Source organism: Etheostoma cragini, chromosome 12 (genome assembly GCF_013103735.1).
Source record: "Etheostoma cragini isolate CJK2018 chromosome 12, CSU_Ecrag_1.0, whole genome shotgun sequence".
Taxonomy (NCBI): domain Eukaryota; kingdom Metazoa; phylum Chordata; class Actinopteri; order Perciformes; family Percidae; genus Etheostoma; species Etheostoma cragini.
In genome coordinates, this window is record NC_048418.1 from 5,293,731 (window position 1) to 5,309,296 (window position 15,566).

Consider the following 15,566-nt stretch of genomic DNA (forward strand, 5'->3'; position numbering starts at 1 on the left):
CAAAAAATGTTATTAACCAAAACCCATAATTTTTTTTCTAATCCTTATCAAGTAGTTTTGTTTTCAATTCCACATTAACCACGTCATTGAAAATGTAGTGTCAACGGGACAGGGTTGTCTGACCTTATTTTAAATCGTGTACTGTATAACAAATGCCACAGGTGGTGGAGAAGAGACAGAAACACTCTTCAAATGTAAAATGTTGCTGTACAAAAACTTGGTTTAAAAAAAATCTATTATCTATAAAACAAATTGGTTTGAACAGGAACTATCCGATCAACGTAAATAAAAAAAAGAGAGATTTTCTACACACTACTAAAAAATCAAGGTTTTGTTGTGCTCCAGAGCTACAAAAGGCAATAAAAAAAAGCTGAATACATATTTAAAAGACAAGCATAAACTGTTGGGTATTTGACAGTTTTTGATACCCAGCGCTGTGAGCACATTTAATTCATTAAATGTACAAGTACTGTAGTTTTATTACCCGTTAGACCTAGTGAAATGCTGCTCATACAGTCTCCTGAACAGCACCAACAACATCGTCTTTAGGCTTTATCATGTCTTTGATCTAAAGCCTCGGAGCCTGACAGGGTGGGTATACATCGTAGAAGGGTGTTGTGTGCACTGTTAACATCACATCACATGAGTGATGAGCATCAGCAGTGATGAGCAGTTTAAACTTTTCAAACAGTCAGCTCTCTGTTTGACTGTGGAACTATTGACGTAAAAAGAAATCACGGTTGCAAATACGACAAACCTTGTGCTTGTTTTTGAGCGCCCTCCTCAGAGCTCTTGTATGGAGATTAATACTGTCATGAATCAAAACCATACAGTCAGAGGAGGTTGTATTGACTGGCCTGCATTTTATTTGCCATTACGTAAATCTCATTCTAAACATTAGACATGTCATTGGTCTGTTCAGGCATGAACAGAATTGGCGCCAAAAAGGACATTTGTTTCCTTTCAACACTCTCAGCAGAAAGTCAATATGTTAAGATTTATTAATTACTCACACAGATGCAGCAAATGGAGACGATGGCGAAGGATCCCAGGATTCCTGCTGTGCCGACAATCCAGGTGAGACGCAGAAAGAGAATCACGCCCAGGATATTCTGCATGCAGGGAAGGTAAACTCCAATGAAGGTTCCCATTTGGGGGACCTGGGGATGGATAAACACAAAGACATGCACACCGATAAGAATCAACAGGGTAAATGAATGAAGTAAAGATGAATGGAAGGACACCCTATACATTTACATACATACTGTACATCCCTCAAAAATGCACATGACCTCTTATCTGAGGTGAAATCCTTTCATTTAAAAGGGAGATTTTGATATTTCGAAGTGGGGTTATATGAAGTAATTATCCACGTGGGGGTTTCCAGTTGTGCAGTGACATGTGACTGTCTTTGACTATGAGTCGTGATAGTCCATTAAAAATAAAAATAACTGACATGGATGACATCTGTGACAGGTGCAGAACAGACAGAGCAGAGTTACTTCACATGTTTTGGTCATGTTCCAGGTTGAGAAAGTTCTGTACATCAATTTTTAAGATTTTAAATGAAGCCTTCGGTTTAAATCTACAACCTAGCCCTACATTTGCTGTGTTTGGGGTACAGAGCGATGATGTTATGTCCAATAGCAGGGAGACTTTTGTTGCTTTGCAACCCCAATAACACGACGGAGAATACTTATGGAGTGGAAATCAGCTACATCACCAAAAGCCTCTATGTGGCTTTCTGATATTATGATTAAAAAAAATCAAATTCTCCCTCAGAGGATCATCCAGAAATTTTTACAAAACTTAGGACCCTTTACTGGCTTACTTTGAAAGACTTACTGCTCTTCCCTCTTCATAACTGCTGGGGACATAGGGATGGTGGAGCAAAAGGACTACATTATACGTTACCAGGAGTAACAAAAGAAAGGATTGAAATTGTATGTTTGTTACCTTTGTTTTTATCATTTATTTATTTTTACATTTTTTTATTATTTTCTTTTAATTATTTAATTTTTTTCTTAGAATAAGGGATTTTTGTGATTGGGACGGGGTTTATAGAAGGGTGTCTTGTTTCAATTGTCATTGTAATGTTGCACTGCACACTGTAACTTCTCTAAAACAATAAAAATATTTATGAAAAAAATAATAAAATAATATCAGTATTTTCGGTGCCTGCTTGCTCCCTTTCCCTGGTTTTCCTCTTGCAGTGATCTTGTGAAAGATCAAAGAGATGACCCAAGATTTTAGGCTCTGGACAGCCAGGCTCTCCCAGATGAAGAGGTGGAGAGTGCAGCCTGTGGTTGTCTCCTCCAAGACCAGGTTGGTCAGAAAGGGGGTTTCCACAGAGGGGATGTTTTGTGGGGGATGACATTTTGCAAGTTGGTCTGTCTGTACTTCATGACTGATCTCTCTCATACTTACACACCACAGCACTTAGCTATTGTCTAATTAGTTTGTGATAAGTAAACAACTTTTTGATTGAAATATCTGTGTGTGTTGCTGGTCTTGAGCCAGGCGGTAACAATGAAAAGGAACTTCATTGACTACGGATAAGCACCTCATACATAAAAGATCTGACCTATCCCTTTAAGGCAGTTGTAAAACAGCCTTACATGTGTTTATCATGTTTAACATTTTTAAATTGTTTTAAGTATTAGTCTAACATGCAGCAAATTAAAGCTGACAAACCTAGCTTTAATTTCCATTACAGGCTATCTGTAGGGGAAGAGTCTTATTTAGCATGATGGCTGGAATCAGACAATGAAACAATTCATATTTATTATCTGCTCTGTGAAAACTTCTTTCAAAATGTGAAAAGCCCCATCTGGAAATGTTCTAAGATAGATTATTATTATTATAAAAATACTGTTTTGAATAATAATTTGTGTCTGATATATGTGTTTTTTTCACAAATAAAGTTAAATCACCTGGTACACTTACATCAAATCTTTCTCCTTCATTGAAAACCTCTTGAAAATGCAAATGTTGTTTCTTTTAAATGTTTAAATGCTGGACACAAGAGGTCTTCTACTTCAGTGAAAAGCCAATTCTCAGAGTATGCACTGTGGAGGTTTCAAATTTCCACCTTCACACAAACTGTTCATTGCATATTAGGCCTAATTGCATTCAAAATAAAAGGAAATCAAAAAACAGAAGAATAAAAGATGAAAGAAAAGACACTGAAATTGTACTTTGCAGACATAGACCAGAAAGCTGGTATCTTGTAATGAATAAAATATTATAAATAAAATAAATATTGGTCATGATCCATTCAACAGCTTTCGGTACAAAATAAAAGGATGTGCTTAAACTCCTACAGACACACTATCTTTATTCTAGATTATAATATTTACAGTATGCATTACACGGCACAAACAAGGTTCAATATACCTCTACCCTCCCCAAAAACCAAGTGTACGTACCATTTTCTGAGTTACAAACACTTTGTCCTGTGCTTTCTCTTCTGCACTTAGATTTCTGTCTGAATACAGTGAAGTGCCTGATGTTGACTTCCAGATCTCCCACATCTTCTCTCGTGTTACTCTGTCTTTCTTACTTGACTGTTTTTCTCCCCCTCACTCTCCTTGCATAGTCTGACTTTTTATTTTTAGTCTCACATTTCCTAATAATGAAAAAACACAGCTATCATTCAGGGGGCGGGTTTTAACAAAACATCATCAATGCTTCTGCTAAGCTACAGTCCAAGGACCTACTGGGTTCCACCCATTGGCGTACTGGTCTTACAGGGAGGTGTGTTCAGGTGCATTCTTGGCGTATAGCTATCTTAAGGCAGCAGGAAGTGATCGCGCCAATCACCAACAAAAAAATATTTTATTGAATTTTAACAGCGCATCAATATGTGCACCTATAGGCTTATGCACATAATGTTTGAGACACACACACACACACACAGGCACGAAAGCGTAACAGCATACACAAATGCAAAATATGCAAAAAAAAATTGAACAAAAATATTAGGGTCCAAACCACTAATATATTACCAATTCACAAAGATACAAACGCGGCTGGCTTTTTAAAGGGAATGGGAGATGATACTCTGATGGGTTTATTGCATGTTACGCCCAAACACACCTATGAATTAATGAAGACACGAAGGACAACCCTCTGGAACCATGCGCCCAGTGCAGGGACCCTTTTTCTGCCATCAAACCAGCAAAAGTGGATTTTGACATGCACTTACTGCACCAGCCATGCGCTCCATGGCATACACTTGGATCGTTGAAATATTAAATACTCATCTCCAAAACCCAAATATGAACTATAAAGATTACACATCTCCAGCCACTTGCAGCAGCAAGCAGTTTACTGTGTGTCTTTTGTACCATAGGCAATTCAAATTCTACAAATTAGTTAGTAATAAATCTTGCAAGATGAAAGACTTAAAGAACATGGCATCCTCACAATACAGTCCATTCTTTAGAGCCGTTTATAAGTTGCTTTATCTCCTCGTGATACCATCCCAAAGTTCAAAGTCTAAATTAACATAAACTGTATTTAAAGCTCGAACAACTGTAAAACTAAAAAGAAGGAATTATTTTTTGCCAAAAGTCATTCTACTGACCAAAAAGCAGAAGGTTTTACACTGCTAGTTGATATAAGGCTTTTCTTTTCTTAAAGATTTAGATTTGTGGTTGAAATACAGTAGGAGCAATACAGCCAAAAAAGTGGACAATGACAATTATCCTCAGCAAACACAAGCCCATGTTTCCCTCTTTTTTTTCAGGGGGTACTGGCAAAAAAGAAAAATTAAAATAACTTTTAGTAAGAACATTTTCACTAGCTCAAATATCAGGTCCTTACCACGACAGCGACCCTCCTGACCCCATCCTCAGCCTCCTCATGCTCACGAACACCCTGGGTCAGGTTGGTGTAGTTGGCCAGCTTGTTGAGAAGAGATGATACCATAGGGTGACTTTCCATTTCCTCCTGCAGATAGACAGAGAGACATGCAAAATAAAGCACATATATTCTGTACAATATCTTTAAAGTGTTGTGTTGTTAGCACTCTGCTAGCAGGTGCACATAGACTTTAATACTAGGCTAATAGCCAGGCCTTCAACCAGAACCAAGACGTATTACATATCACATAACTCCTGTTTTGACCTCCTTACACTGGCTCCAAGCATGTATACTTGGAACCAGTATGTATGTATATACATTTAAGATGTTATTGATTTATTTTAAGGCTATTCGTGGCTTTGCTCTATGCTAAATTATTTACCTCTAGTACCATATAGCAGCCTGTACACAGTTTGAGCTTCTCATTCAGAGGTTATGTGTTCCAGAGTCCCAGCTTAAACTAAAAGGGGGGAGCCTTTGCAGTCAGGCCCTGAGGCTCTGCAACCTGGCCAGAATAATATTTTACTTTCCCCTCTTTTTTACAAATTATTATTAGATGGCTAATACTGATTTTACTAACGTTTTTCATTTCTTTCTTTTTCTTTTTTTACTTAAATTGTTTTTTAGTGTATTTTTATTCTAAGATTACTGAAGTTGGATTTATCTGTTTTATACTACTGATCTTATATTTTGTTGATTTGAATTAATTTAGCTTCTGAAAAGCACTATGAATGTTCTTTAATCATTGCTTTTATTATATTATTCCATTTTAGAGCCAAAAACCTTCTGATATCTCTTTTGTGACAGCAATTTAAAATAAAATTACTTATTGATCTTGTATCACCGAACATAATGACATAATCCTTCTGTGCCATAGATCATATTCAACACACATTTAATTTTTTTTTTTTTATCAGAAAAGAAAAAGAAAAAAAAGAATCAGCATTGTGGACAGTACAGACTATTTAAATGTGAATCAAATGTTTTTATAAGCAGTGTACATTCGGAGAAATTTCATTTTTTGTCTTACCTCAAACAGGGCCATGTTCTTGCCTTCATAATAGGGTTCTCCGTCATCGTCAGAGTTGATGAATTGGCTCGACTCTCTCGGACTGTCATCACCTATGGGATACACAGGAAATCCACTCTGTTAGGTGCATACTATAGATAAAGCAACAAAAGAAGAGAGGCAGCAGGATCACTGGGTACTGTTCTTGTGTATTTCTGTACTTTATTGCTAGCACACACACGTTGTTAATCTAAGCAGAGGTCTATACAATTCAAACTGCACTTCTACTAGCCTCAGCTTAAATATTCATTGGAAGATAAGAGGTTCAGTAAAACGTTATGGTCTATCATGAATGACTGACAAAAACTGCATAGACAGTGCAAAAGAAGCCTGAATAGAGCTAGAGGATGTTGTCTGTGTATGAGTGTTCAGTGTGGTGATGGCAGTAAGGATGAAGGATGGGCCTCTGTAGCGTTGACCTGTTGGCATCAAGGGGGTAAGCCTCTGCTCTCTAAGCGTACCTCCTATGGCGCCATTTTGATGCTAACAAGCCATCACCCGCCGTTAGCATTGCACTGACTGGCATTCATCTTGACGTCACTTTGACAGAGAATAACTTTACATCTTAAGTGTTTAAAGACTATTTGTCCATTGTTTATTTCTAAAGAGACTCAACAATGTGTAAAAGGCTCCATTACCTTGTACGTCACGTTATTGCTCCGTAGCAGACGTTTTGTAAAAAAAGAAAAAGGGTAACGATTGTGTCATAACCACGCAACTTACTGTCACAAAGTAGGGGAATCACCGTATAGTGCACGGTAAGCTTGCAGACAGTTTAGACTTACGGTAGCTGTTTAGGTTTAATTACTAATGTTAACTAACATTTTAGTTAACATAGGCACAGGCTAATTATTGCTATCTCGTAACATATACCTACGCTTTCCGTTTCTGCTAATTGGGAATGATTGAGATTTCTCTTGGCACAGCTACCAGAAGACTTACAACTTTCAGACACGTTGCTCACGTCACATTTACGTCATCAGGCTCAGTTGGAGGCTGCACAGTAACGCTCAGCCATCATCGGAAAAGTGCTTCTAATATCCTTCACTGGTCTCTGTCCAAAACAACGGGATCTGTTGGTCCATTTTATTAACTGTCTATGGATGAAATATGACTAATGTTAACATTCTGATGACAGTATGAAGAAGTTCTGTGATTGGCCAACCAAAACATTACGCAAATTCCATTGTTTACGTTAACGGTCGTTTCACACTGGCAAATCTAAGCCCTGTGCTTAGTCAATTTCCAGAAGATGACACTGCAAACTCGAGGCTAACCCTGCCCAATGAGTAGCCATAAGGTTTAGGCCTAATCTTTTGATTTGCTGATGACCCTCCTGCTTCTGCTGTTGCCTGGTAAAAAGTAGGAAGCTAAAAGTTTAAAGACATCTCTCCTAAATACTCCAAACAAGGTTAATAAATATAATAAGTATAGTAATATCAGTCTTAGAAGTTAACAACAATCAAACAATCTGCAGGTCAAAATCCAACAGCTTTTGACCTGGCTAAGGTTAGTTTGTGACAATCGACTAGTGTGGACTTCACCGGAAATAAACAGCGGTATTTGCGCTAGCTGAATAAACAAAACTTTTATGCCTTTCCGTCGCATCTACTGCAGTCAAATTCGCTGTGCTGACTTGGAGGGAATCACTGCACATGGCTAGGCACTTGTAATGATATTTTGAGCATGTTTAGAGGCTAAAAACAAGTTTAAAACGTGCCCTGTTTAAGTCTGTTGGGTGCAAAATCTAGCAGGAAGATAACACGGTGTAGATTGCACCAATTGTTTTTATTTGTCTCGTTACTGACAGCACTACACATATAAAAAAACAGAGCTACATGTTAAAATCTACCGGACTTCTCCTTTAAGAGCGCTTCATACTCCAACTACTTTTTAAGAGCGGTTTCTTGTAAAGCTTTGTGATAATAGGATCTTGTTCTGTTAACAGAGAATCAGGGGTCAAGACCAACAAATTAAGGCTCTGCCCACAGTTTAGCCTTTTGCGACAGTCAGTTTTTGTAAAGACAAAGCAGCGTAGAGTAACTTTAAGATATGCCTTTTAAATGGCTTCTCAATTTGGTTTCTTTTGCCTGTGGTTGTCATGCAGTGGTCGCAGTTTATTAGGTTTGGTGTATTTTCACACTAAATCACAATGTTGTCGGCTCATCTTAATTGCCTTGAAGAACCCAAGGCTGAAACGGGGTTCAGAGATCAGTGATGAGCCGTGAAAAAATGTACTGTGTGTGGACGCACATGACATGGTGTGGATTGTAGCAAAATGCGATGGGAAGTCCCTCAGCGGGCTCCAAGCCAGAACTTCAATCCTTTAAACAAACTGAAAGGATCTTTATCGAAAATCTAAAAACACTGTGTGCAGAGGTCAGGGTTTGATCTGTAATCAGCTGAGTCTGCAGCCACTTTCACCCATGATGCAAGGGAATGTAATAGACTGAACAAAGGAAATAGGGAAGTAAGACGACTTCTCTGTCATTGTTTGCACAGATTGAGACTATATCTCAACAGATAATGTCACAGATTGAGAACACACCGTGATGTAAGTACATTTAATCTAAAAGAAGATACTGTTTGTCTGATCACAGTTCCAGGAACATGGTGGTATGGCTGTTGTGATTGTCTGCATCATCCGAGAAAATCCTTTTTTATCAAAACTTGTTACAGTTGCTGAGTCCATTCCATTGTCAAGCAAATTTTAAGAAAACTTGATATTGCAAATTAGGCACTTTTTCATCAACTAGTTTGATACTGTAGAAAAAGTTTTCAATGTCATCCATCCAACCTATCTACAAGAGAATAATGGAGTGGTCTATAGGAATTTGGATCAATTGGGCAAGTGTTCTTTTACGTCAGCTAGTACTGGCCTTGTTTCATGCTATCCAGAGACAAAAGACAAAATATCCAAGGGAAACAGACAATTTGTATAGTTTTGTTCACAACCAATCACCACCACAAGTGTTCTTCAATTTAATGTGCTTGGCCCACTACCGCAGTAGTAATCGATTTCCTTTGCATTCCACTTCTGGGTTTTTCTCCGGATGCATTTATTTTCCGTTTCCTTCCGCTTTGTTGGTGCTGGAATTTTAAATTATGTGAATTAATGAGGATAACGGAATGGTAGACATTTTTGGAAATATGCTATCTAGCTTTTGGAGTCTTGTGGTGGTTAGAGGAGAAGATTAGTAAAATTTCTTTTTTGTAAAGATAAAGTAATTTCAGAAAACCAGTTAGCTCGGCAGAAACACAAAGCCTAGGAACATGAGGAAACAGCTAGGCAAGCTCCATCAACGTCCACAAAATCTACGCACCAGCACCTCTGAGTCTGTTTACATTGAACAGAGCTAGGCTAGCTGTTTTCCTCTGTTTCCAGTCGTTGGGCTAAGAACAGATAATAATCTGCTGGCCGTACCATTATATTTACTGTCCAGATATGACAGTGGTGTCTCTGACTGAGAGCGGATAAGCATATTTCTGGAAAAGTCAGATTATTCCTTTAACATTTATAGTACCCTGTCATGCTTTTACTCCATTCTCTCTGCTCATTACAACTTTTAATTTTTATTTCTTTATTGTTAGGTAGTTTGTTTTTTACATTTTTCATTTACTATTTTCTTTAATATTTGATATGACATGAGGTTTATCTTCAGGTAAGAAACTTTAGATGAGTGTATTACACCCAAGTTTAAATCTTTGGCTTTAGTTATGAAATCTATTAAAACATAAATAAAAGTTTTTTCAAGACCTGTTAAACCTAAAAACGTTTGTGTTGTATGCTGCCTATAGAGCAATACTACAAGCAGAAAGTGGAACACTTCGAAACATGACACTGGTCATAGGATACTGCTTTGGAAAATGATGGTCCTGAGATGTTATCCTTTATACAGAGGACATCTTGTCTTATCATCACTGTGTGTGTATGTACGCGTGTGTGTGACATTTTAAGCGCTGCACGTTCTGTGACTTCTGCCTTTACAGTGAAACAATAAAAGTATCCACTGTACTGACACTTATAAAGGCTTTAATGATTAATTGTCCCACAGAGGGATGCTTTTAAATGTATTTTCCTAAATCAATCAAGGTCAGTTTAGTGATCATGAAGATGACTACAGTTGTGAAATGTGCCTGTGGCTCTGGGGGAGCTCTTAATGTCTGAGAAAATAACCCTGATGGTATCATCACCCCCAAAGGTGAGCCTTTCAGACCACTGCAGCCCGTTCCTCATCTCGGCATGAGTCCAGAGGAACAGCCTAATGAAATGAAGCATGCTATTGAGTTGCATATTGGGAACTGTAGGATCCAGTGCTTTTGGAGCGTGACCATAATGGTGCATTAAAGGGATACTGATACGTATGTAACTCCAGATTTATGAGTATAGGCATAGTCCTCTAGGAGCGGTTGCTATTGCATGTGTAGTCGTGAAAATTTCTATTGCGCCTGTTGTGCTCTGCACAGGCCTCCCTTATGTCTGCAGTTAGGCTACTGTGCATTACAGCTGCAAGACCAGAGTTCTGCTCCCTACATGATTGGCCTGTTACTGATCGTAAACCCCATTTAAAAAGGTTCTTCACAATCATAAAAAAATTAACATCACAATTAATAACTGCAAAAACGGATTCCTCACAGCCACTCAAGTGCAGGAGGATGCAGACAGCAGCAAACCAGATCTAACAGCACATCATCTGCAGTCGAATGCGGATAAGACCGAGTGAGTCATGGGGGACTTGGACACATCCACGCAGATAAAAATGGATAAATGGGCACAGGGATGCCCAGGACTAGGGCCATGTCATATCACTGAGGAGGGCCGCAGATGCTGACAGCGCGCTCGTGGAGTGTGCCCAGATGCCCTAAGGGGGTTCAACTCCCTCCGCGCTATGTTTTGAGTAACGTCACTCTCATCAAGGGAACCCCCGACGATAGAGTCCAAGGGGTCTCCAGTAGGCAAGGTCTGATTGCAGACAGGGAGGGACGATTAGCATTGGCTTCTTGTGTCGTATTCGATCCAGGCGACCCAATAGCAACAGCTCTTAGAGGGCGAAGCCAATACAAAATAGAATTTTCTGATATTTAACCAACTTAGTCAGCATTGTGTTAATGAACAATAGACAGTTAAATAAATGGAAAGGAATGAACTTTGATAAACTTCCCTCCATTTCACCAGTGCCCAGATCTCCCTACTCACAGCAGAGAAACGCCAGATGATGCAATTGTTCATTTAATTATTTATAATTATAGACCTAATTTTATTCAGACAAATACATTTTGTTTTAAAACAAACTATAAAGAACTTCTGGTGAGTAAAATTAACTCTGATTGCCTGTTATCATGCCAAACAGTGAAAAGTAAAGATAGTTTGTACAGCTTCACAACCAACCAAACTTCCTAAGAACAAGTCAAGCACTTTAACATGTCCATTTTTTTAAAAGGCCTACTGTAAAAAATGTGCTGTTTTATACTGTCTGCATTTTAGAACGAAAACAGTATTATATCATACATGTGTTTATTATCTTAACAACATAATACATTCACAAAACTAAATTTTGTACTGGAAACCTTTAATGGAAGTGTTTAGTGAATGAAATTCAACAATACATTTAGCTACAAACCCCTGAGCCCTAAAGACATTTTTGTTTTGTACATGTTGTAATTGTAGCCTATGATCTGCTGAAACCTTTTTGTTGTGATGTGTTTTGCTGGACAGGGTTGGTGCTCAATACATCATCATGTTCAAACTACAGACTGTACTTCCGCATGAGGACGGACACAAAGAGTATGGAAGCGGATCAAGAGAGAGAGTCTCCACCCTCTCTCTCTCTCTCAAACTCAGTCCGAATTCAGTTTATACTGCCAAACAAGGTTTAATTTAAATTAATATTCTGTAACTGTATTGTCTCTTTCTGGCCTAAAATGTTTTCAAAAACATATTTTTGCTTACCGTTTGGCTGAAATACGACAGTTTGTAAACAGGAAGTGGGCGCCACACACTGTTTCCTGCATTGCGAAAACGGAGGCTTAAAAAACTCAGACGAATCTGCAAAACTAAGGTGTACTGATTAAATATAAACCGAGACTCTGTTACTGCATTGCCTATTTCCTGCCTTAAATGTTTTCAGAAACATATTTGTGCTTAGCGTTTAACTTTAAAACGAGATCGTTTGTTGCCAGCTGGTCGCCATGTTGATTCTGTGACGTGTTTGCATTGCGTCACTCACCAGCGTGAGTGTTTATTGGTCCGGTGCGGCGCGGTACATTCTGGTAGTTGAAGGATTTCTACCTCTTGGACGAAAGGAAATGCCACAGCCATGTAGCACCAATTAAAAATAATGGCTGTGCTATTCTAGCCTACTACACAGACAGCCCAGTTTTAGCGAGAGAGAGAGAGAGCGAGAGAGACATAGAGATTCTTAAAATCAGATGATCAATTAGTTTGAATTTCTGTGTAAGAAATAGCCATCATACACATTTCTTCAAATTGTACAATAAAAGGACATGTTGTAGAATACCATACAGCTGAGATCACATAGACTGTGTGTTAATGTTAGACCTAAGTAGCCCAAACACACAGTCCCCCCCCCCCCCTTCCTACATCATCAACGAAGCTGCTCTGCAAGTTGTAGCTAGTTCAACAATGTCACACTTAAAGTTGTGTGTTTGTGTGTGCGTGCAGCATGTGCCTGCATGTGCATCTGTTTGTAGTGTTTAAATTATACAATCACACAGAGTCTGTCAAACATACACACGTTAACGCATATCTTTCACCCAGTGCATGATGGGATAGATAACAGCTCCCGCATGACCCTGGACAGGAATAAGAAGGTGGTGAAATAAGTGTATGTGCATGTTTGCAGCATACAACTATTCTTACCTGAGTGAGGGTCTTGTAAGTTGTCCTCATCATCTTCCTCCCCAAAAATGTTGCCCAAACTGACAGGTTTGCTGCTTCCAGGTGCAGCCGCGCTGTTGCTACCGCCCTCTTCATCCTCCACTGGCACTACAGTGAAGTTGGTGGGCATCTTGGCTCTTCAGTTGTCTGGAAGAAAGTACGCAGTTTCGACAACCAGGATGGCACTATACTGTTACTCTTTGATACCAACAGGGAAGAGAAAAACAAACAAACATAAAAACTAAGTCAAATCAAGACACTGGTGAGGCATTTAAAGCTTTAGTTTGACCTCAGCATGGCACTCACTCGAAATATTTGTTTTACAACTCTTTGTTGTGGGATCCAGTGTTCTCTCAGGGTTAGAGTGCCTCCTCCTGTACACAAGACAGGCCAAAGTCCTGAAGGGTTTCTTCACTCGCTCCCCTTGTTCCTTTCCCTCCCTTTTCCCCCCACTGCTCCAAGACTATTGCCCCATGTGACACTCCATTTACCATACATGGAGAACCCTGCAGCTCCTCCCATTACTCTGATGGTCCCACTTCTCTCACTCTCACCTTTGTAATGCCATAAGGTAGGAAAACAAACTCTGACATAGCTATAAAAGTATCCAAGGCCTTTACAAAAATCCACTTTGACTGAAAGCAAAACAGATGGCTCGTATTTAACGAGCCAAACGCCAACTTGTTTCTTTCCTGTTCTTCTGGCTTTGGTTTTGTTTCCTCTTCTCCCTTCCTTGGTAGTATCCGTCTCTGGTTTCCTCCAGGTAAACAAAATGGGTGGTACCTTTCCCACAGTGCATTATGGGTAGCAGTGAAGCACTGATGTTCGGCAAAGAACGACACCACATGTGCACATGCATTGTGCCTGCAAAGGAAACACTTTGAAAACCTTGGACACTACTTTCCTCCAGCAAACCATTACAATGGCCAGTCACAGGGGAAAGGATCCAGCTTTGAATAACAATGGAGACAAGTCAACAGGAAACGTTTTCTGTTTGTGGAAATGATCATTCAAATATGCAAGGTTTTCTTTTGGAGGGACATTTATCTTGATGTGCTGGAAACCTCCTTAAGAAAGATATAGTGGAAGTAAAAGGAAGTGAGTGCTGGTTGGAGAGATATATAGATATATAGATAGATATATAGATAGATAGATAGATAGATAGATAGATAGATAGATAGATAGATAGATAGATATTTATTGATCCAATAATATGGAAAATTACAGTGTTGCATCAGAACAATCTGTCACACAGCACAGAATATAAATATAAATAAAATACTAGAATACAATATATATATACACAATATACATGAAATATATATATATATATAGTCCTTAACAACTACAGTTTATTTAAAGTATTTTAAATTGTAATGATTTCCACTTAAAACAAAGGCAAATCTAACAAATAATAAATAACTTTTCTGCAAGGTTTATATACGTAGGTGGTTGTCTTTAGCTTAAATCCCTAATGTCACTTGTCATCCTCTGTTTTAACTATTCCTAATATGTATTCCACAGCTGCAATTTCATGTGCCACGGACCCCCGCCCCCCAAATATAGGTAAAAGTTGGCTATATTAGCAAACAATTATGTTTTGTCTTAACTTTGTTTAACTTAGCTTATTCTGTCTCACCTTACCTTAGCTTTTCTTAGCGTTAAACATAGACATACAGTATTAGCAAAACCATAGCCATAGATTAATTTATGTTGTTCTACCTTAGCTTAGTTTATATTATTATAGCTTAGCGTAGTTTATTCCTCTAAATAAATTACCATTAAATTGCAAAATTGTGTTGTTCCGAATTTTACTTGAAGCTAAACTGGCAATAGCCATACAGGTGCTAGCTGGTGATAACAAGCCATTTTGCAGTGTTAACTCTAAAGCCATATACAGTAGTTCTACCTATGATTTCTACATAGTGTCACCACGCTTTCCTTGGTCCATGACACTAACTTTACTTTGGCTCTGATAACTCTTTCACTTCATGCAACCCCTAACAGTGGTGACTTTCTTCTGTGTTTTGTCTTAATCCTGACAGAGGAATCGATACAGTTTAAAACTATCACATTGATCAATTCTCCAAATACTATACTTAACTGAACACAGTTGTGTGGAATGATCTTGAAAAACTGGAATGTTACAGACTGTCTGACTGCATTTTTAAAATACAAGCTGTCCAGATGTTTAACCAGATGTCTTCATTTTAAGGACTAGGTATTCATCCCCAGGCGTATTGAAAAAAACTGCTGAGCCATATAGTAGTCAATATGAAATATAGTGTGCCATGAAATGTAGACCTTAATAAACAAAACCGTATTGGAACAGCAGTGAAAGCAAACGTTTGTCTTGATTAACCTGCAGACACCCTACCACAGCAGGCCTCATACAGTATCAGATAATCTCCCAGCCACAAAAGTCACACAGAATACCACAAAATCAAAATGCTATCTGTTCAGCTTTATTTAAAAGTTGACGTACAACATAGCCATGCCTAGTGTTTTTCCTTGCTCAGCTTTAAGCTTGGTGGCAAGGACATGAGCTTTAAGAAATGTGAAGTGTGCATTCAGTTTTCATTCTTTTTGGCCTTCTGACCTTTACTTTAACCATTTATTTGTTTGTGATGTCACGTTTTTATGACTCTTATTTTAAAGAAGTTATGAATCTTCTTTATCACAAACTAACAGCATAAAGTAAAAGTTCTGCCCTATTGCCAGCAGAGGGTGCTG

General features: G+C 38.5%; 1 protein-coding gene across 6 annotated transcripts in view; it reads right to left on the reverse strand.

Moving 5' to 3' along the window:
* Positions 1 to 13,608, reverse strand: part of LOC117954317 (solute carrier family 12 member 7-like) — a 28,100-nt gene extending 14,492 nt beyond the window's left edge. Inside the window, exons 1-5 of one of the 6 annotated variants that reach the window (XM_034888024.1) lie at positions 13,140 to 13,608; positions 12,816 to 13,031; positions 5,897 to 5,988; positions 4,828 to 4,953; positions 1,014 to 1,160 (exon numbers count right to left, since the gene is read on the reverse strand). In XM_034888024.1, the coding sequence (XP_034743915.1) occupies positions 1,014 to 1,160; positions 4,828 to 4,953; positions 5,897 to 5,988; positions 12,816 to 12,963 (513 nt within the window). In that variant the 5' untranslated portion in view covers positions 12,964 to 13,031; positions 13,140 to 13,608. Of the gene's footprint in view, positions 1 to 1,013; positions 1,161 to 4,827; positions 4,954 to 5,896; positions 5,989 to 11,885; positions 12,235 to 12,815 lie in introns of those variants that run through there. The other 5 variants (XM_034888020.1, XM_034888022.1, XM_034888023.1 and 2 more) reach the window with 5 other exon arrangements.
* Positions 13,609 to 15,566: the final 1,958 nt, after the last annotated feature.